This window comes from Bos indicus x Bos taurus, chromosome 1 (genome assembly GCF_003369695.1).
Source record: "Bos indicus x Bos taurus breed Angus x Brahman F1 hybrid chromosome 1, Bos_hybrid_MaternalHap_v2.0, whole genome shotgun sequence".
NCBI classification, from domain to species: Eukaryota; Metazoa; Chordata; class Mammalia; order Artiodactyla; family Bovidae; genus Bos; species Bos indicus x Bos taurus.
This window is the reverse complement of record NC_040076.1, coordinates 65,920,838-65,947,644: the sequence shown is the minus strand read 5'-3', so window position 1 is coordinate 65,947,644 and position 26,807 is coordinate 65,920,838. Positions and strand designations below refer to the sequence as shown.

General features: G+C 35.8%; 1 protein-coding gene across 7 annotated transcripts in view; it reads left to right on the top strand.

Annotated features, from left to right (window-relative positions):
- GOLGB1 (golgin B1) overlaps window positions 1-26,807 on the top strand; it is a 76,301-nt gene that overhangs the window by 21,006 nt on the left and 28,488 nt on the right. For 5 of the 7 annotated variants that reach the window (XM_027532056.1, XM_027532147.1, XM_027531850.1 and 2 more), the window contains exons 7-13: window positions 264-386; window positions 1,489-1,602; window positions 2,650-3,052; window positions 4,102-4,217; window positions 15,019-15,133; window positions 17,713-17,786; window positions 20,791-25,988. In XM_027532056.1, coding sequence (XP_027387857.1) covers window positions 264-386; window positions 1,489-1,602; window positions 2,650-3,052; window positions 4,102-4,217; window positions 15,019-15,133; window positions 17,713-17,786; window positions 20,791-25,988 — 6,143 coding nt within the window. The remainder of the gene's footprint in view (window positions 1-263; window positions 387-1,488; window positions 1,603-2,649; window positions 3,053-4,101; window positions 4,218-15,018; window positions 15,134-17,712; window positions 17,787-20,790; window positions 25,989-26,807) is intronic. The other 2 variants (XM_027531995.1, XM_027531946.1) reach the window with 1 other exon arrangement.

Genomic DNA, 26,807 nt, shown 5'->3' with positions numbered 1-26,807 from the left:
ACCATGCAAATACAGTTTTTATTCAAAATTTATATTTAAGCTGACTTCTGAATTTAATGGCAGGCTTTCTCTCACATTTTGAAGTTACCGTCAGGCCTAGCTCTCTTCCAAAAATCTCATCCTTTGACATTCAAAATTTAATCTGAAATATCTATTGTCCTATCAGTTCTCAGTGTCTGTGTTTGGAGAATAGTCTGTGAGTTTTGTTTGTGTGATAATTCTGGGAGTGTAACTTGTATAGTTTCTCTGGTGTGTGTCTTCAGTTGAGTTCCATGCAGCAGGTGGTCCGAGAGAAAGATGCCCGCTTTGAGACTCAGGTTCGTCTTCATGAAGATGAGCTTCTTCAGTTAGTAACCCAGGCAGATGTGGAAACAGAGATGCAACAGGTGTGTTGCTAAAACCTAGTAGAATGTTGTTTTGGTTAACATTTAATTAAGTTATCACAGCCACTTTTCCATCCTTGCCCACTGCTCTTCACTTGGTGTGGGTTTGCTCATTAATTGCCTTCTTTTTGATATTCTTCTCTTCTGTTGCATATTAATTATTTTCCTTTACCTTTTCTCTTATCCCTCTAATCAGATTGTCAGTACTCAAAAGCTGAGTTTAACTGGCAAATGTGTGTGGTAGTCAGAAATTGGTTTCTCTTCTGTTTGCTCATTGTAGCTACCTTTGTACATTAGAAACCTGATCCAAAGCTTCAAATCAATGAAGTCAGTTTTAAACTTTAGAAAATTTAAAGAAAAAAAAGGAGTGATTTTGAAACCATAAAGCCTTTTATTAAATTGTTCTTTTTTTAAAAAAAATCATTTAGTAATTTCTGAAAATTGGCTTCATTGTTTTTAAGTTTGTCATCTACTAACTCAAAAGTATTTGTTTCTGTTTAATGTGTAAGGCAGTGTAGTACTCAGAAGCACTCCAGTGGTATTTTTCATGGTCGATCCACTTAATTGATTTTGAGTGAAAACTTCTTCCGTGTTCTAGACAGTCCTTCAGAGTACATCACTAAATAAAGTTTCAGAATACAGCACTTTTTAAAGTTGATTATTAATATATACATGTATTATTGACTTATTCATTCAACAAATGTTTATCAAGTGCATGTCCCATGCATGAAACTAGAAGAGAAATGGTTCTTGCCTGTAGAAGATGTTCTCATAGGTGAGTAGGATATATGTGTACCTACATTATTTAGGTACAGGATCTTGATTATATAATTTAAAAGTGGATATGTGTAATAAATATCTAATTATTAAAAAGGCTCCCTAATTCGGGGACTTGCTTGTGTCAGTTTGGTTGTTGGTGCTCTGGAGAAGACATTTTGGAGATTCTTTGTTGCTGCTGGTTGGGGAGAATGGCAATGTCTGATTCTTTAACTTGTCATCCCTAACATCCAAAAATCTCAGGACACAAGTCTACCTGACATTTTGAAAGTAATCAGGTAATGATGCTCATGTGTTAGCACATTGTATCTGAATGTTTCCTTCTCAGAAATTAAGGGTGCTACAGAGGAAGCTTGAGGAGCATGAAGAAGCCTTGCTGGGCCGCACTCAGGTTGTGGACCTGCTGCAGCAGGAGCTGACCGCTGCTGAACAGAGAAACCAGGTACTGCCTTGTGATCTCTGTTGCCTGCCTCGGGAGCATTCATTTCCAATTTAGTTTGCCAGGGAGCAGGCATAAAATCCTATTAGAAGCCTTCAGAGAATTAATGCCATTTATTCATTCTATCAACAAATTCCCTGTGCGTAATTGGTGGTGATACTATGATGAGCAAAATACTCAGCAAAATACAGTTCTTTCCCTCATGAAACTTATATTTTAAACCTTTTATTGTTGCTCTTTTCCTTTGTGATTTTAGGTCTAGGATCCTAGTTCCTTTAGAATGTATTGTTTTCCTTTGAAAGTCCATATTCTGTGCGTGTTCATCTGGGTCCTGCATGCTGCTGGAGAAAGTCATCTCCTTTCTTCTTTTCAACTCTCTTTGAGAACGACTGTCTTTGTTGCATAGAAACATGTTCTCGTATCTCCAGTCCTAACAACCCCTGACCTTGAGTCCCCTCCCTGGCTATCATCACACAATCTGGTTCAAATCCCAGTTGTGCTACTTATTAGATAGGTACTGTAGAAATATTTACATATGTGTGACTTTATGGTAAATTTCCCTTGTCTGTTTCTTTTAATACCTTGTAAGTATCTCTTTTGGCCTCTAATATTTTGTATTATACTGATCTGTTTAAGTGTGATGCTCCCACTAAACGCTGAGTTCCTTGAGAGCATGGACTGGATCCATTTATTCATTCATTTATTCAGTATTTATTGAGTACCAGGTACTTAGTATGCCATATATTATGCTAGGTGCTGGAGAACAATGATAAAACAGGCAAAGTCCATTCACTTATTGAACTAATTTTGTATTGGGAGATATGCATGTGAAAAAATAATGACACTCCCTGTATATATATACATATACACACACACACACACACACACACACTATTGTCAAAAGTATCAAGAAGCAACAGAGGACTTTTATGCAATTGGAAGTTTGGTCCTGAGTGTCTAGGCCCAGGCTTCACCTAGAAAGGGCTCTTCACTATGCTTATTGAAATGCAAGAATGAATTTATGGTTCATGAGGCTTTTTTTTCCCTTAGATTCTCTGTCAGCAATTACAACAGATGGAAGCTGAGCTGAGCACTTTAAGGAACACTATAGAAACAGAAAGACAAGAGTCCAAGGTTCTGATGGAAAAGATGGAACTAGAAGTGGCAGAGAGAAAACTATCTTTCCATAACCTGCAGGAAGAAATGCATCATCTTCTGGAACAGCTTGAACAAGCAGGTCAAGCCCAGGCTGAACTGCAGTCCCGGCACAGTGCTTTGGAACAGAAGCATAATGCAGAAATGGAAGAGAAGACCTCTCACATTTTGAGCCTTCGAAAATCTGAGCAAGAGCTGCAGTCTGCCTGTGATGCCCTCAAGGATCAAAATTCAAAACTTCTGCAAGATAAAAATGAACAGGCAGCTCATTCAGCCCAGGTCATTCAGCAGCTGGAAGGTCAGTATCTGAGTGCTTTTGAAGCCCACTTGTGTAGCACCTCAGTAGCTCCTACTTTAAAATTTCAGATATCTCTTAATGACATCATTTGCTTGTTAAACCAAGGAATCTATAGAAGGATTAAGAAAGGTGTCTTTTCTGAACCCTTTGTTGCATTTCTCCCATCTCTAACTGAAGTTATAACCTGACCTAATATTATAATTATCATTATAGTACTAAAAACTATTGATAGTAATGTGTCAAATTTTAAAATATGCTATGTGATGCGTGACTGTGGTCTAAAGGGTTCATTAACTGAAATGAGTAGGATTTGAATTAGTTTGTGAAAAACTCAAGCCAAATCTAGTTGCAAAGGTAGGGAGACTAAATTATATGGAGTCAGCCTTACTTCTAAAGATGGATCTGAATGCTTTTCTTATAGGTGAAAATTTCTTTTTAAAGAAAATTTTTATCCTTTAAGGAGATTTAAGGAAAACTTATTTTTTAAATATGTTATTATTAAAGTATTAATAATACATGATTCTGATTTAGTTTAATTCTAATAGATTGGCATACAGGAAAGATTTTAGAAAACATTAAATTGAAGATCTGTGTTGAAGAAAGCTGAACATTAACCAAAAAGCCTTGCAGGGCATTATGTGGGGACAGTGTGTTACCTGAGCATGCTGTTCTCTTAACTGAACCATGCTGATGTTCAAAACTGTGCGATAGAATCTCAGTAGGATTTTTAATGCTTATGTGGAGACTAAAAAAAATAAAAAACATGTAGGGCATTTTCAAGGGAGAAAGGAAAAATGACTTTTTAAAAATATACCTAGACCTGTTTTATTTTGCCTATGAAGGAGGCTTACTGAGCTGTCCTTTGGTCCTTGAGAGTAATTAAACAGTTTATAAAAATGTTGTCACGTGAAATATGCTGGCATTGTATTTTAATTAAGATAATTGAACCGGAATAAACAGCATATGGTCTACCCTTGGAAGATAATAACTCATTAAGTTTTGGATGTAAGCCAAAGATCATTTCAACCTACTGATTTTCTTTTCTGTAGATCAACTCCAGCAAAAATCTGAAGAAATTAACCAATTTCTAAATAAGCCAACGTTGCTAAAACATGAAATAGCATCTCAGACTTGTTCACCAGATGTTTCTCATGAGGGCACACAGGTAATTACGTGTGTACTTTTTATGAATAAGATCTGTTTGTCTTTGCTGTATGTGTACTTGGGTGTTCTAATAGAATTTATTCCAGAAAGCAGTATAAGCCTTCTGTCTTTTCTGCCTGATAAAATCCTTTTTTTTTGGAGGTAATTCCATTTGAAAGGAATCCTGAAAAGTGTCCCAAAATGAATAATGAGGAAAAAATAGATAGTGAACACCATGACCTCAGAAGATTTTCTAATTTTAAAGTCTTAATATGTTGTATTAGAGATAAGTCATTAATTTTAATCTTATAATCAGTTTTCCCAGTCAGGAGTACAATTTTGCTTTTGGTAGGCTGAGATTTGATCAGTTTTTCAGTATACAATTTAGTCCAACCAAACTTAAGTCTTTGGTTAAAATCATAATGCTCACATTAATCAGCCAATGGTAAAAAGTTTAATTGCCTATTTAAACTGCCTTCTTTAAAAATCTCTGGGAAGCTATGTTTTAATTGCCAGAAGCTGCTTATTAAGCTTGAATATCAGAGCAAGGAAAGTTAGTTTGATGACTTAGTTAGCTAGTGTCAAGCTGGGATAACTAGCTTAATTCATCTCCATTATAAGATTATACCCTTCCAAACTGACAGATACAATGGTCAGCAGAGTACCGCAGTCCCTGGGCAGTACTTTACACTGACAAAAATGTTTGTTTCCTGGTTTTTGCCATCTAGGCTTTCCAGTCTCTTCTATTCTCCCATTCTCAACTTTTTGCTCTTATGTTTTGTTAAGACATTTTTCAGCAACTCTAAAACATTCAAAGAATTTTATAGTGAACACTTGCATACCTACCACATAGATTTTATCAATATTTACTATATTTGCATTTATTCATCTGCCAATTCATCTGAATTTTTTATGTTTCACAGTAAGTTGTAGACATTAGTATATTTTTCTCTAAATATTTCAGCACTTGAGTAGATTTTAATATTTATGTATAGTTCTTTTTCTTTGAAGCATGATTTATAAAACACAAAATGTACAAGTATTAAATGTGCCATTCATTGAGTTCTTTCAAATGCATTACTCAAATCCCTATCAAGACATATCACCTTAAACAGTACCCTTTTGCAATCAACCCCATTACTCTCCTCCAGAGATGAACCAGTGTTCTGTTTTTTCACCTTAGATTAATTTTCCATGTTTTATAGCCTATTAATATAATCATATATTTGTATTCTTTTGTATAAAGCTTCTTTCACTCAGCATATTTTGAGATTCATTTATGTTATTGCATATATCATAATTGATTCTTTGCTGAGAAGTATTTCATTTTATGAACGTAGCATTTTCTTTTTGCATGATTGTGCTATAATTTCCTTTTGATAGATACTTGGCTTTGGCTGTTATGAATTAAGCTGCTGTAGACATTCTTGTACAAGTATTTGTGTGGACATATGTTTTCATTCATCTTCGTCAAGTGGTAGTTGAGGAATCTCTGGGCCATAGAGTAGGAATGCATTTAGCTTTATAGGGAAATGCTGGATCTTTTGCCAAAGTGATTATAATATTTATGTGTGTGCTCAGTTGTGTCCAACTCTGCGATCCCATGGACTGTAGCCTGCTCAGCTAGGCTCTTCTGTCCATGGGGTTTTTCCCAGCAAAAATGCTGGTGTGGTTTGCTGTTTCTTCTTCGAGGGAATCTTCCCAACCCAGGAATCGAACCCGTGTCTCCTGCATTGGCAGGTGAATTCTTTACCACTGAGAACCTTCTTGCCTAATATATATGAGAGTTCCAAGGGCTCTACATCTTCTCTAAGATTTTGTATTGTCAATTTAAAAATTTTAGTCATTCTAATGGGTATGTATTGGTAGGTCGTTGGAATTTCAATTTGCTTTTCTCTGATGACAAATGATGTTGAACATGTTCTTCTGAGATTCTTGGACATTTGTATTTCTTGTTTTGGTGAAGTATCTTTTCAAGTTATTTCCTCATTTTGAAAATTGAGATTTTTTTTTTTACCTATTTGTCAAGTTGTAGTAATTCTTTATGCACCCTAAATGCCAATTTATTATCAGGCATGTTTGGTGAATATTTTCTCCCATGCTGTGGCTTGCTTTTTACTTGTTTTCTTCATGATGCCCTTTAATTAGCAGTCATTTGCAATTTTGATAAAGTCTATTATTTATCAGTTTTTTTTCTTCTGGTTATAATTTTCTATGTCCTGTCTGTGAAATCTTTGCTTAACTGTAAGTTATGAACATACTTATTTATGTCTGAACATACTCTCTTATATTTTCTTCCACAAGCCATATAGTTCTAGCTTTCAGAGTTAAGTCTCTGAACCTCAAATTTTGTATGTGGTGTAAGATAAAGAATCGAGGTTGATTTTTTTTCCTATATGGATATCCAGTTGTTTCAGCACCATTTCTTAGAAATACTTTACTTTCCCCATTAGATTGCTTTGGTAACTTTGTTGAAAGCAAATTTATGAGCTTTCTGTTCTATTGATCTGTCATTTCTTATGCCTGTATCACATTGTTTTCATTACTGTAATTTTGAATCAAGTAGTATAAATCCTCTGACTTTGTTCTTCTTTTTAAGATTGCTTTGATTATTCCAGGTGCTTTACATTTCCACAGAAATTGTACAGTCAACTTTCTCAAATTCTATTTGAAAAAAAACTGGATGGGATTTTGAATTAGCATTGTGTCAAATCTATAAATCAGTTTAGAGAGAACTGACATCTTAATACTACTGAACTTTTCAATCCAGGAGTATAGTATCTCTCTTCACTTACTAAGATCTTTATTTTTTTTAATTTAAATTTTATTTTTAATTGTTGAATATTTACAATGTTGTGATTGTTTTTGCCATTCAGCAACATTAATCAGCCATAGGTATACATCTGTTCCCTCCCTTTTGTAGCCCTCTCCCACCTCTCTGCCCTTCCCACCCCTCTAGGTTTTCACAGAACACCGGCTTTGGGTTCCCTGCATCATACAGCAAACTCCCACTGGCTGCTTTACATATGGTGATGTGTATGTTTCAGTGCCATTCTCTCAAATCATGCCGCCCTCTCCTTCCTCCACTGTGTCCAAAAGTCTGTTCTAGATGTGTGTGTCTCCTTTGCTGCCCTGCAAGTAGGCTTATCAGTACTGTCCTTCTAGATTCTATATATTTGCGTTAATATACAGTATTTGTCTTTTTCTTTGACTTACTACACTCTTTATAATAGGCTGTAGGTTCATCCACCTCATTAGAACTGACTCAAACATGTTCCTTTTTATAGCAGACTAATAATATTCCATTGTGTATATGTACCACAACTTCCTTATCCATTCATCTGTCTATGGACATCCAGGTTGCTTTCATGTCCTAGCTATTGTAACTAGTACTGCTATGAACATAGGGGTATGTGTCTTTTTCAGTTATGGTTTCCTCAGAATATAATCTCAGTCATGGGACTGCTGGGTCATCTGGTAGTTTTACTCCTAGTTTTTTAAGGACTCTCCATACTGTTCTCCATAGTGGCTATATCAATTTGCATTCCCACAAACAGTGTAAGTGGGTTCCCTTCTCTCTGCACCCTCTCCAGCATTTATTGTTTGTAGACTTTGATGATTGCCATTCTGACCACTGTGAGATGATACCTCATTGTAGTTTTGATTTGCATTTCTCTAATAATGTATGCTATTGAGCATCTTTAATGTCTCTCAGCACTGGTTTGGAGGAGTTATGCATGTTTTAGAATTTATTCTGAAATAGTTCATATTTTTTAATGGTGTTGTAGATGAAATTTATTCTCTTTTCATTTTCCAATTGTTTGTTGCTTGTATGTAAGTATACAATTGAATTTTGCTTATGTGAACTTGATATTTATTGTATTAGTTCTGGACTCTGTAGATTCCTTAGGATTTCCTGCATAAACAGTCATGTCATCTGCAAATTAAGACAAGTTTACCCCTTTCTAATCTTTATGCCTTTATTTCTTTTTCATTCAATGGCTAGGACATTCACAACATTGTTTAATAAAAGTGGTAATATTGGGCCTTCTGGCATTTTTCCTGATCTTAGGGGAAAGTATCCCATATCTTACCATCAGCTGTGGTGCTAGCCTTAAGTCTTCCATGAATGTTCTTTATCAGATTGAGGTTGTTCCCCTCAATTCCTAGTTTGGTAAAAATTGATATTAGATTTTGCCAAATGCCTTATCTGCATTTATTGAAATGACCACATGGGTTTTCTTCTTTATTCTGTTAATGTAGTATAGTACTTTAATTTTTGAATATTAAACCAACCTAGTATTGTTAGGATAAACCTGACTTGGTCATAAAATATTACACTTTTTATTTATTACTGAATTTGATTTAATACTATTTTGTGGAGCATTTTTCTATATGTACTTATAAAGGGTTTTAGTCATGAAGGTTTTCCTCTGTTTTGTAGTGCTTTGTCAGATTTTGGTATTAGGGTTAATATGGCATCAAAAACACAGGTTGGCAAATGTTCCCTTCTATTTTCTGGGAGTTTTTGTAAAATGGGTATTATTTCTCAAGAGTTTGAAAGAATTCACCATGGAAACCATCTGGGTCTGGAATTGACAATGAATTTCTTCTGCAGATATGAGACTAATAAGATTTTCTTTTTCATCTTGTACCAGTTGGATTTTTGTTTTGTTTTTATCTATTTCATTGAAAATGTCAAATTTTTGTTATAATGTTGGTTGCAGTATTCTCTTTTTATCTTTTTAATGCTTGTATACCCTCTGTAGTGATACCCACCTCTACCCCAATCCCTATTACTGTTTTTTTAGATTAAGATATAATTAACATATAACATTGTAGAAATTTAAGGTATCCAACTTGTTGATTTGATACATGTATATCTTTCAACAGAGTTACCACCATAGCATTAGTGAATACCTCCACCATGATACATAATTATCAGTTCTTTTCTGTGGTGAGAACATTTAAGATCTAGTCTCTTAGCAACTTTGAAATGTGTAACACATTATTGTTAATTATAATCAGAATGCTGGGCATTAGATCTTTAAAACTTGTTCATCTTCTAACTGCAAATTTCTACTGTTTGATTTGTGCTTCATTTTCTTGATCAGACTAAACTAGAAATTGACTTTTTAAAACAATATTGTCAAAGAACCAACTTTTTTTTTTTTTTCCAAAGAACCAACTTTTAACCTTGTTATGTTTCTTTATTACTGGTCTGTTTTCACTTTTATTGTTTTTTGATCCTTGGTATTTCTTTCTGTTTATTTGGTTTTACTTTTCTTTTTCTACCTTCTTAAGGTATAACTTTATATCAAACACTTCAGATCTTTTCTCATTTAAACATTTAAAGGATACAGTTCCCTTTTAAGCACATGGTTTGATATGTTGTGTTTGTATCATTCAGTTTTTGAAGCATTTTCGAATTCTCCTTGTGATTTCATCTTTGATCATGGATTATTTAGAAGTGTGTTGTTTAATTATCCAGATATTTGGTTTTATTTATAGATGTCTTATTGTTATTATTATTGCTTTCTAATTTAATTTCATTATGATCAGATAACATGTTCTATATTATTTCAGTTCTTTGAAATTTATAGAGACTTGTTTTCTGACACTGCTTATGGTCTGTCTTGGTGAATATAGCTTGTGTGTGTTTGTATGTGTTCCAAGTCACTTCAGTCATGTCTGACTCTGCGATCCCATAGACTGCAGCCTGCCAGGCTCCTCTGTTCATGGGATTTTCCAGGCAAGAACACTGGAGTGGGTTGTCATTCCCTTCTGGGGATCTTCTCAACCCAAAGGTTGATGCTGAGTCTCCTGCATTGCAGGCAGATTCTTTACCATCAGAGCTACCAGGGAAGCTATACAATATAATATTGTATAAACATCATTTAAATCATAGTATTATTTAGGTTATCTTTGTTTTGACTGATTTTTGTCTAGTTGTTAAAACTAGACTAATTTTTTTAACATTTGACAAAATTTAATATCTGTTCTGAATAAGTTCTTAACAAATTAAACATAGACAAATGTATCTCAATGTAATAAAGGCCATATATGACAAGTCCAGAGCTAACAATCAGGTTCAATGGTGAAAGGCTGAAAGATTTTCCTCTTAGATCAGAAACAAGACAAAGGTGCCTACTCTTACCACTACTCTTCAACATAGTAATTCAACATAGTAATGGAAGTCCTTGGAAGATCTGGAATGGCCAAGGATTCCAGAGAAAGAACAAAGAAGGAGGCATAAAATTCTGGAGTTCTTTTCAATTCTGTGTTTCAGAGATTTGGAGAGGGAATGAATGATGGAGATGGCTATTTTCTCTGCAAAGTCTGGAGCCTTCTATGGGGAAAACTACCTGGAGGCTTTTTCAACTCAATTCTGGAGCCAGGAGTAGGATGACTTGAGTTGGCTGACAAAGTCACATGCCCTTCTCTTGTGGCTTGGCTGGTATTTTGATTTCTATTTCTTGATTGAAATGATTGTATTTCTTCAGAAGAAATGGTTATTTCTTCTTGTATACAGAAGGTTATGAGATTCCTTAAGTTCGAGAGATCGGAAATCCAAAATCAGTTTCACTGGCCAGAAATCACAATATCGGTTGGGCTGCAAAGGAGGCTTTAGGGAAGAATTAATGTACTTACTTTTTCCAGTGACTAGGGCTGTATTTCTTACATCCCATGGTTTCTGGTTGTTCTTCCATCTTTAACACCAGAAGTCTAGCATCTCATCTCAGTTATCAGGTTACCTTCCAACCCTCTCATCCTCAGCATATAATATATTGTTAAGTTTTGCTTTTTTGCTTCTTCCCATAAGCTTTGCTTTGTCATTGGAGTGTTGAGTTGATTCAGTATAATTACTGATATGAATGATTTGTCTTTCATTTATGCCATCTTGGGCTTTTTTTTCCTTCTGTTTTCTATTCCTGTCTTCTTCTATTTGATAAAGTTTTTTGAATTTTATTTTTACTTATATATTGACTTACTTTCCTTTTAAACAGCTGTATTATAGGTATAATTGACATATGATAATCTGCATACTTTTAAAGTCTAAAACTTAATAAGTGTTGATGTATGAAGCCATCACACTATTAAGAAAATGAACATATTCATCACCCCCAAAGTTTCTCATGATCCCTTTTAATTTTTCTCTTACATCTCCCACCAATCAAGTAACCACTGATCTTCTTTCTGTCATTTTAGTTTGTATTTTTTAGAATTTTTAATAAATTTTATGTGCTTTTTTTTCCTTGACTCCTCACTCAGCATACTTATTCTGGTATTTATCCTATTGTATGCACCAAGAGTTCATTCCTTTGTATTGTTGAGAATATTGTATATATCACAGTTTGGTTATCTGTTTACTTGTTGATGGGCAGATTTGGATTATTGAAAGTTTTGGACTGTTTCAAATAAAGCTTCTATGGATATTCTTTTATAAATCTTTGTTTGGACCCGTGCTTTCTTTACTCTCAGTAAATACCTAGAAGTGAAGTGTCTGTATCATATGAGAGATTTTAAGACAGACATTGCCAGACAGTTTTCCAAAGTGGTTATTACCATTTTCTATCCCTATCAGCAGTGTTTGAGAGTTCTGGGGATAAATCTCACCTGGTAGTTATGTATTATCCTTATACTTTCTTGGATTCAGTTGCTAAAATTTTGCTTTAAAGTTTTACATCTGTGTTTATGATGAATATTTGTCTGTCTGTAATTTTCTGTAATATCTTTTCCTGGGTTTGCACTATGTGTAAACCTGGCCTTTTAGAATAAATTGGGAAGTATTCTTTCCTTTTCACTTCTTTGGAATGATTTTGTATAGACTTGGTGTTATTTTTTCCTTAAATGTTTTGTGAAAATTCATCAATGAAGCTGTCTAGTCTTGAAGTTTTCTTTGTGGAAGCATTTGTCTGTATAGATTCTGTTTGTTTCATAACTATTTGGCTGTTTAGGTTATCTCTTTGTTCTGGAGTGAGCTTTGGTATTTTAATATCTTTGAGGAGATTTGTCCATATTAAGTGTCAAATTTATAGGCAAAAAGTTATTCATAGTAGTCTCTAATTATTCTTTTAGCATATATAGAATCTGTAGTGACATTACCTCTTCCATTTCTGATATTAGTAATTTGTGTTTTCTTTCTTACACAGGTAAGACTGTCCAGAGGTTTATTAATTTTTAGTAATCTCAAAACCAGCTTTAACTTCATTGATTCTGTCTTGTTCTCTATTTTCTGTTTTATTGATTTCTGCTTTGATCTTCATTATTTCCTTTCTTCTGTTTACTTTAGACTTGATTTCCGCATTTCTTAGCTTCTTAAGGTGAAAGCCAAGGCCATTACTTTGAGACCTTTCTTATTTCTAATATAGGCATTTTGCATTAAAAATTCCCCCCTAAAATCTACTGTAGTAGCATCCCACAAATTTGGTTGTATTTTCATCTTCACTCAGTCAAAGATACTAATTTCCCTTTTAATTTCTTCTTTGCCCCCTGGGTTACTTAGTTTCTAAATATTTGGGGGTGATACATCTAGAGGTCTTTCTGTTATTGATTTTTATTTTAATTCTATTGTGGTCAGAGCACATACTTTATATGACTTGACTCTTAGAATTGATCGAGACTTGTTTTATGGCCCAGAATATTGTTTATTTTGGTTAATGTTGCATATGTACTTGAAAATAGTCTGCTGTTGTTGGTTTGAATGTTTTATAAATGTCGATCATGTGAAGTTAGTACTGTATTTTTGTTGCCTTTCTGCCTGTTTGTTTTCCCAATTATTGAAAGGAGTATTGAAATCTCATAGTTGTGGATTTATTTACAGTTCTATCAATGTTTGCATCATATATTTTCAAGCTGTGTTATTGGGGGCATAAACATTTAGGATGTTTATGTCTTCTTGATTATCAAGTGACCCATCGATATTATGAAATGATCTTCTTTATCCTTGGTAACATTCTTTGCTGTGAAATGTACTTTTGTCTGATATTAATATAGTTATTCTACTTTTTTGAGGAATATTAGCATGGTGTATCTTTTTTCACTCTTTAACTTATTTTTGTCTTTATATTTAAAGCTTATATGAAGCGTAGAGTTTGAATCTACTTCTTATCCAATCTGTCAACCTCTGCCCTTTACTTGGAGTGTTCAGACCATTTTCTTTAATGTTGCCATTGATACCATTTTAAGTCTCTCACCTTGCTATTTGTTTTCCATTTTTCCAACTTTTTGCCTTTTACTTTTTTACTTTTCCTTCCTTTAAAAAAATTGATTGAATATTTTTTACGATTCTGTTTTTCTCACTTTTCAGCTTATTAGCTATAATTCTTTATTTTGTTATAATAGTGACTGCATTAGGGATTATGCTGCTATTGCTTAGTCGCTTCAGTCATGTCCAACTCTTTGTGACTCTACAGTCTGTAGCCCTCCAGGCTCCTCTGTCTATGGGATTCTCTAGGCAAGAGTACTAGAGTGGATTGCTATGACCTCCTCCAGGGGATCTTCCCAACCCAAGGATTGAACCCACATCTCTTATGTCTACCTGCATTGGCAGGCAGGTTCTTTATAACCTGGGAAGCCCATTAGGGATTATAGTTGCATTTTAATCACAGTTAACCTGCATATAATATTGTGCTGCTTCATGTATAGAATAAAAACCTTACAATTGTATACTTGTATTTCTTCATTTTGGGGACTTAGTTACTATTTTACTTATGCATATGTTATAAACAAAAAAACAAAAAAATATAACATGTTATAAACAAAATTTTTATTTTTGTTTAGTCAGTTATCTTTCAGGAGATTCAAATGATAAGAAAATAAATTTTAATTACCATTACAGTTACCATTTCTGGTGCTTTTCTTTAGGGTAGATCCAGAATTGGCAGTCTCTGTAAGGAGTCAAATGATAAATATTGTAGGCCTTTAGGCCATAACTTTATTTGCAGAAACAGGTAGAAGGCTCTAAACTTTGCCAAACTCTGGTGTAGTTTCTTATTTCCATCTTGTGTCATTTTCCTTCTGCCCAAAGGACTTCCTTTACTGTGTGTGTGTGCCCTCTTGAGCACACAAGTCTGCTGGTAAGGGCTTCTTATAGCTCTTGTGTATTTGAAGAAATCTTTATCACTCTGTTGTTTTTAATCTAAAAGCTAACTGTAGAATTTTATATTGATAGGTTTTTTTCTTTTGATACTTTAAGGCTATTACTGCACTCTTTTTTCTTGCATTTTGTTTCTTGGTAAGAAATCTACTGTCATTTTTGTCTCTTTTTTTTATTTCCAGATTGCTTTTAGGATTTTATCACTGGTTTTGAACACTTTGGTTATAATGTGCCTTCACATAGTTTTCTTCACGTTTCTTGTGCTTGGAATTTGCCTTTTAAATCTGTGTTTATAGTTTGCTTCAATCTGGAAATTTTTCTGCCATTAATTAGTCCAATATTTTTTCTGACCTCTCTCTTCCTTTGAAGACTCCATTTATACACATACTAGATTACTTGAAGTTTTTCCAGAACTCATAATGTGCTTTTAATTTTTTGAATTCTGAAAATTTTCTTTCGTGTGTAATAGACTTGGAAAATCCAGGCTTTGGTCTTAAATTCAGAAGCCAGTGAACTAGAAATTTGTGTGAAAGATTTCATCTTTCTATCTTCAGATGAAAAGCATTGCTTTAAAGATTACCTAGGCAGATAAGTAGATGCTATTTTTAAAGTATTTTCAAGGCTGGAGAACTTTTAGAACACAAAAATGCCAGAGGCTGTCTGGACATTAGTATGAGAGTTTTGCACTGGAGAATCATTAATTTGTTGTCTTTCTACAATTTAGGCAGTCACTGAAGAGAGTAATGCCTTTTTGCAGAAGAGAGTGGTAGAACTAGAGAATGAAAAGGGAGCCTTGCTCCTTAATTCTGTAGAGCTGGAGGAGCTGAAAGCTGAGAATGGTACGTATAAATGAAAACCATAATTCTCTGACCTTTTAACCAACAACTTTTATCACTGTATATGTATAACATGTAGATTCAATGATATTAAAGATCTTAGCACAGCTGATAGTTATTGAAGTTAGGATGAATACACATTAAACAATTTGAACACAATGCCAGTGTTTACATAAGTATAACATTTTGCAGTATGGGCTTTAAATGCTGCAGGAGATCTGTATTATATTCATTTTGGAGTGGCCAAGGAATCGTCTCAGATGTATGGCTCGAATAGGACCTTAATAAGACAATGACTTTTTAAATAGGTAAAATAGAGAAAGAACTTTTCCAGTAACAAATTTGTGGGATGAGGTAACAGAGATCAGTATAAGTAAAGATTTAGAGGTAGAAACCATTTTGTTTTTTGCTCATGCTACAGACTGCTTAGAACCTTATCCTTTTTCTCTAGCCTGGCTATTTCTTGAACTCATCTTTCAGGCCTCAATGAGGGCATTAACTTTTTGAGAAGTTGGTCCTAATCTCCCAAAGTTGGATTAATGCATTTTTGTGCTTCTAAAATTCATTTTCAAGGGCAGGGGTCATTTTTTTTTTTTCATCTTTTGCTTTACCCTTTACCAGAAACTAGAATAGTACCTAGCAAATGAGTGACTGCTGAATAAAGTTTTGTTGGATTGAACTAAATTTAGCGCTTTATTCTATTGAACTATGTGTGAACAGTTAGTAAGAATGAAGATATACTTCCTTCCTTTTGTCACCTGCTTCACAAGGACCTTATAGCTTTAGTAACTTGTAGTTAATAATGCTTCACTTATCTAATTTATCCTGGAGTAACTGACTACTGTGCTTTAAGAGTGAGAATGAATACCAAGTAAAGTTCGTACAATTTCCTAAAGTCTATACCAAAATTTCCAACTTAACCATTGTACAGTTCCACTTAGCTATAAACTAAGGTATATAGGGATCATATACCTTTATTAGACTAGTCCTACCATTGCTGATAAAGAATACCACAAATTCAACTCATTATTCAACCCACTTAACCCACTTCTCTGAGGCCTTATCCATGATGTTTATTTTGCAGTTTTGCAAGCAGTCTCTGTCACTTTCATGTGGCTCATTATGGTTTAGAGGTTACATGAGTTCTGTTCTCTTTGCTCTTTACTGCAGGGGTCGCTGGCCCTAAGGTTTTCTGTATTAGTTTTCATGTCTGGTTACCCTTGTTTTATGAGTCATGTTCTATTAATAGTAATCTCACCTTTTGTGCTTCCATTTCTACCACTGTGCTCCTTCCTCAAATACTTGTGAAATGTCTGAACATATTATATACAGTCTTAAATTCATTTGTTTCATGAATGTTCATTTATTCATTCAGCGAATATCTGTGGTGCCTTTCCTATGTACTGGGGACTACTCTAGTTGCTGAGGATACTGCTCCGAACATATTAGAAGACAAGACAGGCCATAAACATGTATATACATAAGAAAATTTCAGAGAGTGGTAAATACTAGGATGAAAATAGAACAGGCTACTGCACATGTGTCTGGGGGAAGGAGAAAGTAGTGTCCAAGTGGTCAGGGTAGGCCTCTCTGATCACTGGTTACCTGAATGATGAAAAGGGGACAGCCACACAAAAGAGACTGAACACATCTCATTCCAAGCAGGGAAGAGCAGTGTAAACACCCTGAGGTATGAATAAACTTGATATGTTTTCAGATAGAAGCAAGCCCAGTGTTCTTGGAAGTAGAGTGAGCAAAAGGGGAGCAGTATAGAGTTTGTAGAATAAGTGGGGTCAAATCATGTGGGTCATATTAAAACACTTGGATGTAATGTAAAAAATAAGCTTTTTTGTTTGTAATAAGCTTTTTTGTTTGTTTCGTATACTTGTCTTAGCTTCTCAGAAAGAGTATAAACTTCTTGGGGGCTTACTAACACTCAATATTTTTATCCTCCAAGGTACTACTACCCTTTTTAGATATCCACATTGTAATAAGACATGGGTGCAAACTCAGAAGACTGAATTCTGATCCTAGCTGTATGAACTAGCTGTAGGACATGTCCTTTCTTTGTTTCCTCATATGGTCATTGAAGAGATTGGATAGCTCCTTTCTATGCTAAAATTTGATGTCCTTATGAACATATGTGAAAGAATGTAGAAGACATTTTAAGTGCTATATTAATGCATGATGTATAATATGAACACAGAAAAGTTATAGATAAGTTACATTTATTTCCCTAGAATTCCCAAATTATGCTGTAGAAATAGCTGCTTTTCATCATGTGCTCTGGCTTTTTTTTTTTTTGCCCCCTTTAAAGCCTTCCACTATGTATTATACTTCACTCAGGTTAATCATTAACACCCACTACCCTTCTATCTTATATCTCATCTTTTCATCTTCTTTTGCCACTTCTTTATTTTAATAAAATAAGGGTTTTATCTCCCCCAAACTAGTCTGTTCTTTCCTCTTGGCTATTTCATGCATCTCAAATAGCCTCACACACAATCATACCTCTGTTTTGTTTTTTTTTCCCCAACACTTCTACATTTACCTTCTAAGGCTATTTATTTTGTGACTTTCAGAAAAACTATCCTCTCAGATTACTCTCCTGGAGTCTCAGAAGAGAACTGGAGAGGTAGATAGAGAAGTCCATGAGGTAAGTGATGCATTCTTAAAATAATGAGAATATGAGCTCGATCAGGGAGGTGGTTTCAGGCCTAAGCTTTTGTACAGTTTTCTAATGTCGACAGAGAATTACATTACCTAGAAAGTGAGATTTAAGAGAGTTGTAATGGTTATTATTTCTCATTTACTCTCATTTGTTTATAAATATTTGGACATTTTATTTGTGTTGAACCAATGCAGGTACAGTAGCATTTATTTGGTATTTGATACTCTATTTTGCATGCTGGGTTATCATTTATCTCAACTTCTTTGCCCACCTCAGAAAGTTTCTCAGTAAAGAAATTAGGTGAAAATCTCCAGTCTCGCCCCACCACCCCCTTCTCATTTGGCACAGTTTCACTTAGGATTATATTCAAAAGGTATCCTTAAAGAATGGTGCTTTTTATAACCTGAAAATCATTATAAGAAATGTGTGATTGCTCAATATTCTGCTAAGTTAAGATAATTGTTGGCTGTATTGTGTTTAATTGTCCTTCCATTTAGGAAGTCAGTGATGGGGAATTTCCTGGTGGTCCAGTGGTTAGGACTCCATGCTTTCACTGCCAAGGGCCTGGGTTTGATCCCTGATTAGGGAACTAAGATCACACAAGCCATGTGGCATGGCCAGAAAAAAAATGAAAAAGAAGAAGTGAGTGATAGACTCATAAATGGCCTTGAGGAATAATGTAACTTCTTTACAATAGTGTCTGCTTGCTTATTGTATTAGAGTTCTCTAGAGAAACAGAATTAATAGGAAGTGAAATATATATAAACAGGCTTTATTTTAAGGAATTGGCTCATGTAATTGTGGAGGCTGACAAATTCAAAATTGCAGGGTAGGCTAGCACACTGGAGACCCAGAGAAGTTGCAGTTTGAATCTGAAGGTAGTCTGCAGGCAGAATTTCTTCTTTTTGGAGGAGGGCCATCTGTTTTTGGTTATGGCCTTTAACCAATTAGTGAAGCCCATCCACGTTATGGAGAGCAGCCAGCTTTACTCAGAGTCTGCTGGTTTAGATCTTCACTTTATCTAAAAATACCTCAACAGAAACATTTGGAGTAATGTTTGACCAATTATCTCAGTATTGTGGGCTAACCAAATTTGAGGCATAAAGTTAACCTCCACATTTACATTCAATTATGTTTTCATATGATGTTCTGTTCACAAAATTGTGAAAAGTGGACTAAATTTTGAAAATAATTTTAACATTATATGGTTACTGACAAATTATGAGAGTTTAGTAGTGAAAAATGAATCTTGTTTAGCCAAGGAGATGCTTAATGTTTTAAGATGCTTAGCAATTAATGTCTAGTGAAAACAAATGCAAGAGCAGATAAGAAATATGGGAATCTATTAAGAAAAACAAAATATCCAGAAGGGAGAACAAACAGGAAACAGTGGAAAAGTAAGGGGAAAAGAGCTCCACAGAAATTGTAAAAGCAAGGGTGACTAAGATAATTCCTTGGGATAAGAGAGAGTGAATAGAAAGGGTCCATAGAAAATGTAAGCACAGTCTAAAGGGGAAGACTAATACCAGAAGGAAAAGTGCGAGTGACTAGAAAGAGCAAAGTTATCCAGTTTCTGCTCTCTGATGTATAACATTGACTTTAAAAAAAAATCAAGCCAAAGTTAATTGAACTCTATAGATAGGATAGGGAGCAGCAGAGAATGAGACTAGGGAAGGAAGAGAGTGAGTGAAATGGCATGACAGATAGTTAGTAAAGAGGAAATAAGAATACTTAGGATATGAGAGAGACCAGGAAAAGGAGTTAGTTGTATTTCCATCTTCTGGCAAAAGTGATGCCTTGACTATATTAGATTTTTCATGTACGTAGGAATGGATAAATAGTAATGTGACATGAGGAAATTATAAAGGAAATTTTCCTCTGCTAAAAGTGTGTCCAGTTTTGGTTTCTAGAAATGTGAGTATAAGTAATACAGAGAGTGAAGAATTTTAAACGGTTAAAAGTGCTAATGAAAAATGATGAGATAATAACTTTCTGTAAAATAATATATAGTTCTGAAGTAATGATTTCTTTTCTTTTACTCAATGGCTGAAAATGATACCAAGATAATAGGTAATATTCATTGAGGGCTTACTGTGTGCCAGCTTCTGCTAGTGAATGGCAGAGATGTGAACTCTGGCAGCTGGCCTGCAGAGCTTGTGCGCTTGGCCACCACATTGTTTGACAATCCCCTAGTTTGCTTGTTTGTTTTTCCTTCGTATCAAGTTGGAATTTTTTGGGGGGTGGGGAGAAAAGTTGCTGTTGACAAAGATGGATATTTTATTATGTATATGGTTCCCAAACTCATTTAATAAAATACTAAATTTACCATGAAATTCACTGGTTTTGTCCCAGGAAGACAATTATGGAAATAATTTATATGGATTGAGCAGTCTAATACAGTAAGCTTTGTAATAGTAACTTGGTTAACATTTTGTCACATGGGTCTGTAATTTCTTCCCAAGCTCCAGCAGAACTCTTCTTTGATTATTTTATCCTGGTACTTTATCTTAATCAACTTGTCTGATAATCTGTTTGTCTGTTAATAGCTATCTTATCTAATACTTCCTATTCCAATAAATAGTTTAGGAAAAGGAATCCTATAACTTATTTCTTGGCATGAGATGAAACAAAAATTTATTTCTTGCTTTGCTTTTTATTTGTAAGTAGTTCTTAGGAGAAATAAGCGGTTTTAATCTGAAGAAAAAGTTTCCCAAGTGAGGAATATTTAGAAAATGAGTCCCAGGTTTCCTTAGGTCTTATGAATATGACTTGACTTCAGTGCGGGATTGACAGGATGCCCTCAGAGGTCCAAGTTGGGAAATAAAAACTGACTTTAAAAGTATTTAGCAGTTTTGTGGTAGGAAAGTTTGGATGGAAAGTTTTCGGTTTTGTAAAATGCACAAAATACCAGTTTTTAGTTAGGCTCTTTCCTATAAAACATTTGATTGAGGTGCTTTCTTTTTTTTTTTTTTAAAAAAAAAAACAACAGGTGAGCATGGTTGATATTACCAGGCTCAACAAGAGCAGTTTTTCTGCTGAGGAAAGTGGACAAGATGCCCTGGAGAACACATTTACTCAGAAGCATAAAGAACTATCTGTTTTATTGCTGGAAATGAAAGAAGCTCAAGAGGAGATTGCATTTCTTAAGCTGCAGCTTCAAGGCAAAAGGGCAGAAGGTGACCCTGAGTTCCTTGATCAGAAAGAAATGAAACAGATAGAGAGTGAAGGAATACCTCCAGTTAAAATGACAGTGTTGCTTGAAGATACAGGGCAGCATTTTCCACTGACACCAGATAAAGAGAGCAGTCGCACAACAACTGAGAAAGGAGAGCAGATGAGCCCCGAACACCAGCATAGACCATCTGAGGAAATATCTTTAACTTACACCGGAGTGGAATTAAAATTAGCCGAGCAGGACAATGATGATAAACCCTCTTCTGCTGCCCCAGGTATTTGTCAGTGTCACCAGGATGAATTAGAAAGACTAAAAGGTCAAGTTTTGGAGCTTGAGGTAAACCTTCATAAAGCAGAAGAAATCTATGAGAAAAATTTAGATGAGAAAGCGAAGGAAATAAGCATGCTAACCCAGCTGATAGAAGAGTTTAAGAAAAATGCTGAAAATACCAACAATGCCTTTACTGCTTTGTCTGAAGAAAGAGACCAGCTTCTTGCTCAGGTGAAGGAACTTTGTGTGGTAACGGAACTGAGGGCTCAGGTACAGCAACTAGAAGTGAGCCTTGCAGAAGCAGAAAGGCAAAGAAGACTTGACTATGAAAGTCAGACTGCTCATCACGACTTGCTCACTGAACAGATCCACAGCCTCACCATAGAAGCCAAATCTAAAGATGTGAAGATTGAAGTTTTACAGAATGAACTAGATGGTGTGCAGGTTCAGTTTTCTGAGCAAAGTACTTTGATCAAAAGCCTGCAGAGCCAGCTGCAGAAGAAGGAGAGTGAAGTGCTTGAGGGGGCAGAACGTGAGAGGGAGGTCTCAAATAAGGTGGAAGAACTTTCACAGGCTCTTTCACAGAAGGAACTTGAAATAGCAAAAATGGATCAACTCTTACTAGAAAAAAAGAAAGATGTGGAAATACTCCAACAGACCATTGAGGAGAAGGATCAGCAAGTGACAGAACTCAGCTTTAGTATGACGGAGAAAATGGTTCAGCTTAATGAAGAGAAATTTTCTCTTGGGGTTGAAATAAAGACTCTTAAAGAACAGCTGAATTTATTATCCAGAGCTGAAGAGACCAAAAAAGAGCAGATGGAAGAAGATAAAGAAATTGTTTCCAGCATTAAACAGAATTATGATGAGTTGAGCCCAGCAGGACTAATAAGTAAAGAAGAACTTCAACGTGAATTAGACCTTGTAAAGAAAGAAAGTGAGCAGAGAAAGAGAAAGCTCCAGGCTGCTCTTATTAATAGAAAGGAACTTCTACAGAAAGTCAGTAGATTAGAAGAGGAATTGGCCAAAGTGAAAGATGAACCCAGCCAAGAGATCCTGCTCCATGAGAGGGAGAGGAGGGAAGTGGAGGAAGATAAAGAAAGCAAAGAAGACTTAGAAAAACGTGTGACTTCTAAGTGCCAAGAAATAGAAATGTCTTTAAAACAGATAATATCTGAGAAGGAAATGGAACTAGAGCACATTAGGAAGGATTTGGAAGAAAAGGCAGCAATAGAAGAACAGTTACAGGCTGTGGTCAAACAGATGAATCAGAATTTGCAGGAGAAGACAAACCAGATAGATCTGCTCCAAGCAGAAGTTGTTGAAAACCAAGCAATTATCCAAAAGTTAACCACAGGTAACAAGGATGCAGGTGATGGAGACTCAGCAGCACCTGTAAAAGAAGCAGTGGCCATCAGTCCACTTGGTGCCGGCAGTGGAGAACACTGGAAACCAGAACTGGAAGAAAAAATAGTCGACCTTGAAAAAGAAAAGGAGCAACTTCAAAAGAAGCTACAGGAAGTATTAACCTCTCGCAAGGTGATCCTAAAAAAGGCACAGGAGAAAGAAAGACATCTTAGGGAGGAGCTAAAGCAACAGAAGGATGACTATAATCGCTTGCAAGAACAGTTTGATGAGCAAAGCAAGGAAAATGAGAACATTGGGGACCAACTAAAACAACTGCAGATTCAAGTACAGGAATCTATGGACAGAAAACTCCCAGGCAGTGGCCAGCAGGAACCAGGCGCTCCCACTCAAGGTTTAGAAGAACCTTTATTCAAAGCCACCAAACAGCAGCCTGTTCAATCTGTTTCAGAGTCTGACTTGCACCCAGACTGGCCTTCTCATCTTGGAGATACAGATGCTCTGCAGGGCAATGCTGCTATTGCCCAGATTAAGACCCAGCTGAAAGAAATAGAGGCTGAGAAAGAAGAGTTAGAGTTAAAGGTTAACTCTACAATAAATGAGCTGACTAAAAAATCAGAAGAAGTATTTCAGTTACAAGAGCAGATAAATAAACAGGATTTAGAAATCCAAAGTCTGAAGGCAGAGTCCTGTGAAGCTGAAGCCCACGCAGAAACCCTGAGGCAAAAACTGGAAAGCAGTCAACTAGAGATTGCTGGATTAGAGCAGTTAAGAGACTTGAAGCCTGAACTAGATGAACTGCAAAAACTCATAAGCAAAAAGGAAGAAGAAGTTAGATACCTTTCTGGACTGCTTAGTGAAAAGGAAACAGCCCTTACTAAAGTACAAACGGAGATAACAGAACAAGAGGATTTAGTAAAGGCACTGCGTACACAGCTGGAAATGCAAGCCAAAGAACATGATGAGAAGATAAAGCAGTTCCAGGTGGAGCTTTGCGAACTGAAGCAGAAACCAGAAGAGACTGGAGAAGAAAGTAAAGCAAAACAGCAAATACAGAGGAAGCTGCAAGCTGCCCTCATTTCCCGAAAGGAAGCACTAAAGGAAAACAAAGGTCTCCAGGAGGAGTTGTCTTTGGCCAGAGACACCATTGAGCATCTCACTAAGTCTCTGGCAGATGTGGAAAACCAAGTTTCTGCTCAAAATAGAGAAAAAGATGTATTCTTAGGAAAGTTAGCTCTTCTTCAGGAAGAAAGAGATAAACTCATTGCAGAAGTGGACAGATCTTTAATGGAAAATCAAAGTCTCAGTGGTTCTTGTGAAAGTCTGAAATTAGCACTGGAGGGTCTTACTGAAGACAAGGAAAACTTAATGAAGGAAATTGAATCTTTGAAATGTTCCAAGATTGCAGAAAGCACTGAGTGGCAAGAGAAACACCAAGAGTTGCAAAAGGAATATGAAATTCTTCTGCAGTCCTATGAGAATGTTAGTAATGAGGCAGAAAGAATTCAGCATGTCGTAGAAACTGTGAGGCAGGAGAAGCAGGAACTTTATGGCAAGTTACGAAGCACAGAAGCAAACAAGAAAGAAACAGAAAAGCAGTTGCAGGAAGCTGAACAGGAAATGGAGGAGATGAAAGAAAAGATGAGAAAGTTTGCTAAATCTAAACAGCAGAAAATCCTAGAGTTGGAAGAAGAGAATGAGCGGCTTAGGGCAGAGGTACATCCTGCAGGAGATACATCTAAAGACAGTATGGAGGCACTTCTTTCTTCCAATTCCAACATGAAGGAGGAGCTGGAAAGGGTCAAAACAGAATATAAAACCCTTTCTGAGGAGTTTAAGGCCTTAAAGGCAGAGAAGGACTCTTTAAGTGAAGAGGTTCAACATTTAAAGCATCAGATAGAAGATAATGTGTCCAAACAAGCGAGCCTGGAGCCCACTGAGAAGCATGACAACCAGATGGCTGTCACTGAAGAGGCGACCCCGTCTGCTCCAGGTGAGGCTGATGAGCAAGACTCCCCAGGGATGAACACAAGGCCTGAAAATTTAGAATCCACTCTATCCGAGAACAGTGCCAAGCCTGACATATGTGAGAATGTCAGCTTACATGATGAAATTAATAACTACCTTCAGCAGATTGATCAGCTCAAAGAAAGAATCACTGAATTAGAGGAAGGCAGGCAGAAAGACAAGGACTTTAGCCAGAATTTAGAAAACGAGAGAGATGCTTTATTGAGTCAAATAGCGGCAAAGGATGGTGAACTAAAAATGCTTCAGGAAGAAGTAACCAAAATAAACCTATTAAATCAGCAAACCCAAGAAGAACTTGCCAGAGTTACCAAGTTAAAGGAGACAGCAGAAGAAGAGAAAGATGATTTGGAAGAGAGGCTTATGAATCAGTTAGCAGAACTTAATGGAAGCATTGGGAATTATTATCAGGATGTTACAGATGCCCAGATCAAAAACGAGCTACTAGAATCCGAAATGCAGAACCTTAAAAAGTGTGTGAGTGAATTGGAAGAAGAAAAGCAACAGTTAGTCAAGGAGAAAACTAAGGTGGAATCAGAAATACGAAAGGAATATATGGAGAAAATACAAGGCGCTCAGAAAGGACCTGGCAATAAAAGCCATGCGAAGGAACTGCAGGAGCTGCTAAAAGAAAAACAGCAAGAAGTAAAGCAGCTGCAGACAGATTGTATTAGGTACCAAGAGAAAATCAGCGCTCTGGAGAGAACTGTTAAGGCTCTAGAATTTGTTCAGACTGAGTCCCAAAAAGATTTGGAAATAACCAAAGAAAATCTGGCTCAAGCCAATGAACACCGCAAGAAGGCAGAATTGGAATTAGCTAGCTTCAAAGTACTGCTAGATGATACTCAAAGTGAAGCAGCAAGGGTCCTAGCAGACAATCTCAAGTTGAAAAAGGAGCTTCAGTCAAATAAAGAATCCATTAAAAGCCAAATGAAACAAAAGGATGAAGATCTTGAGCGAAGACTGGAGCAAGTAGAGGAGAAACACCTGAAAGAGAAGAAGAATATGCAAGAGAAACTGGACGCTTTGCGTAGAGAAAAAGTCCACTTGGAAGAGACATTTGGAGAGGTTCAGGTCACCTTGAACAAGAAAGACAAGGAAGTTAAGCAACTTCAGGAAAACCTGGATAGTACTGTGGCCCAGCTGGCAGCTTTCACTAAGAGCATGTCTTCCCTCCAGGATGATCGGGACAGGGTGATAGATGAAGCCAAAAAGTGGGAGAGGAAGTTCAGTGATGCTATTCAGACCAAAGAAGAAGAAATTAGACTTAAAGAGGAGAACTGCAGCGTTCTAAAGGATCAGCTTAGGCAGATGTCCATCCATATGGAGGAACTGAAGATCAACATTTCCAGGTAAATGAATAATAACTCTTTTAGCTCTTCCAAAGGAAATTGAAGGCAAAGGAAGTCATAAACTATTTCCATTCCCTTTAATATTATGGGACTAATTTTGGTGTAAATTTCCCCCCAGAAGATGTATTCCCTCTCACTTCCATCTCACTGTCTCTCTGTTTTTTGCAAATGACTTTCTGCTACAACTTGTCTTGGCATGAAAAATTAATTTACTTCTCTACCCATTTTTCTGTTGAGAGATCTCTTAGACTTTTTCCTTTCTTTTCATTTTCATTTCTACTGTCCTTGCCCATCTCTGAATTTTTACCATAGTGTAAATTTCTATACTCTCAAATTACTGTCTTAGCCTTTGAAATTATCTCCTCTTTTCTCTTCCCCATATTCCACATCAGTTTATATTGCATATGCCTGCTGGAGTTATTTTCCTCAAACTCCAGTTTTATATCACTTTAGTTCAGGAACTAACAGCGTCCCCACACTATACTCTTTCATTTTTAGTAGAATCCCTCTGCTCAGAGACAGGTTTCCTCATTTGCCTCTCATACCAAGGTTATTTCATTCAGGGGCCAGACAACAGCTTATCTAGAACCAAGTACAAATTGGGGGCACTCTTCAGAGTATCCAAACTCATGTCACTAAATTAACAACAGACTTTGGAGTTTATTTTTATATAAATTCTTAGATGCAATATACCTTTAATACAGAACATTCATAGAACTGATACCTCTTTATTAAAAACACCTTCAATTATGAATGTTTATTCATTTATAGATCTGAGTACCTGTTGTGTTTCTTAGACATCAAGTACTTTTCCATTGA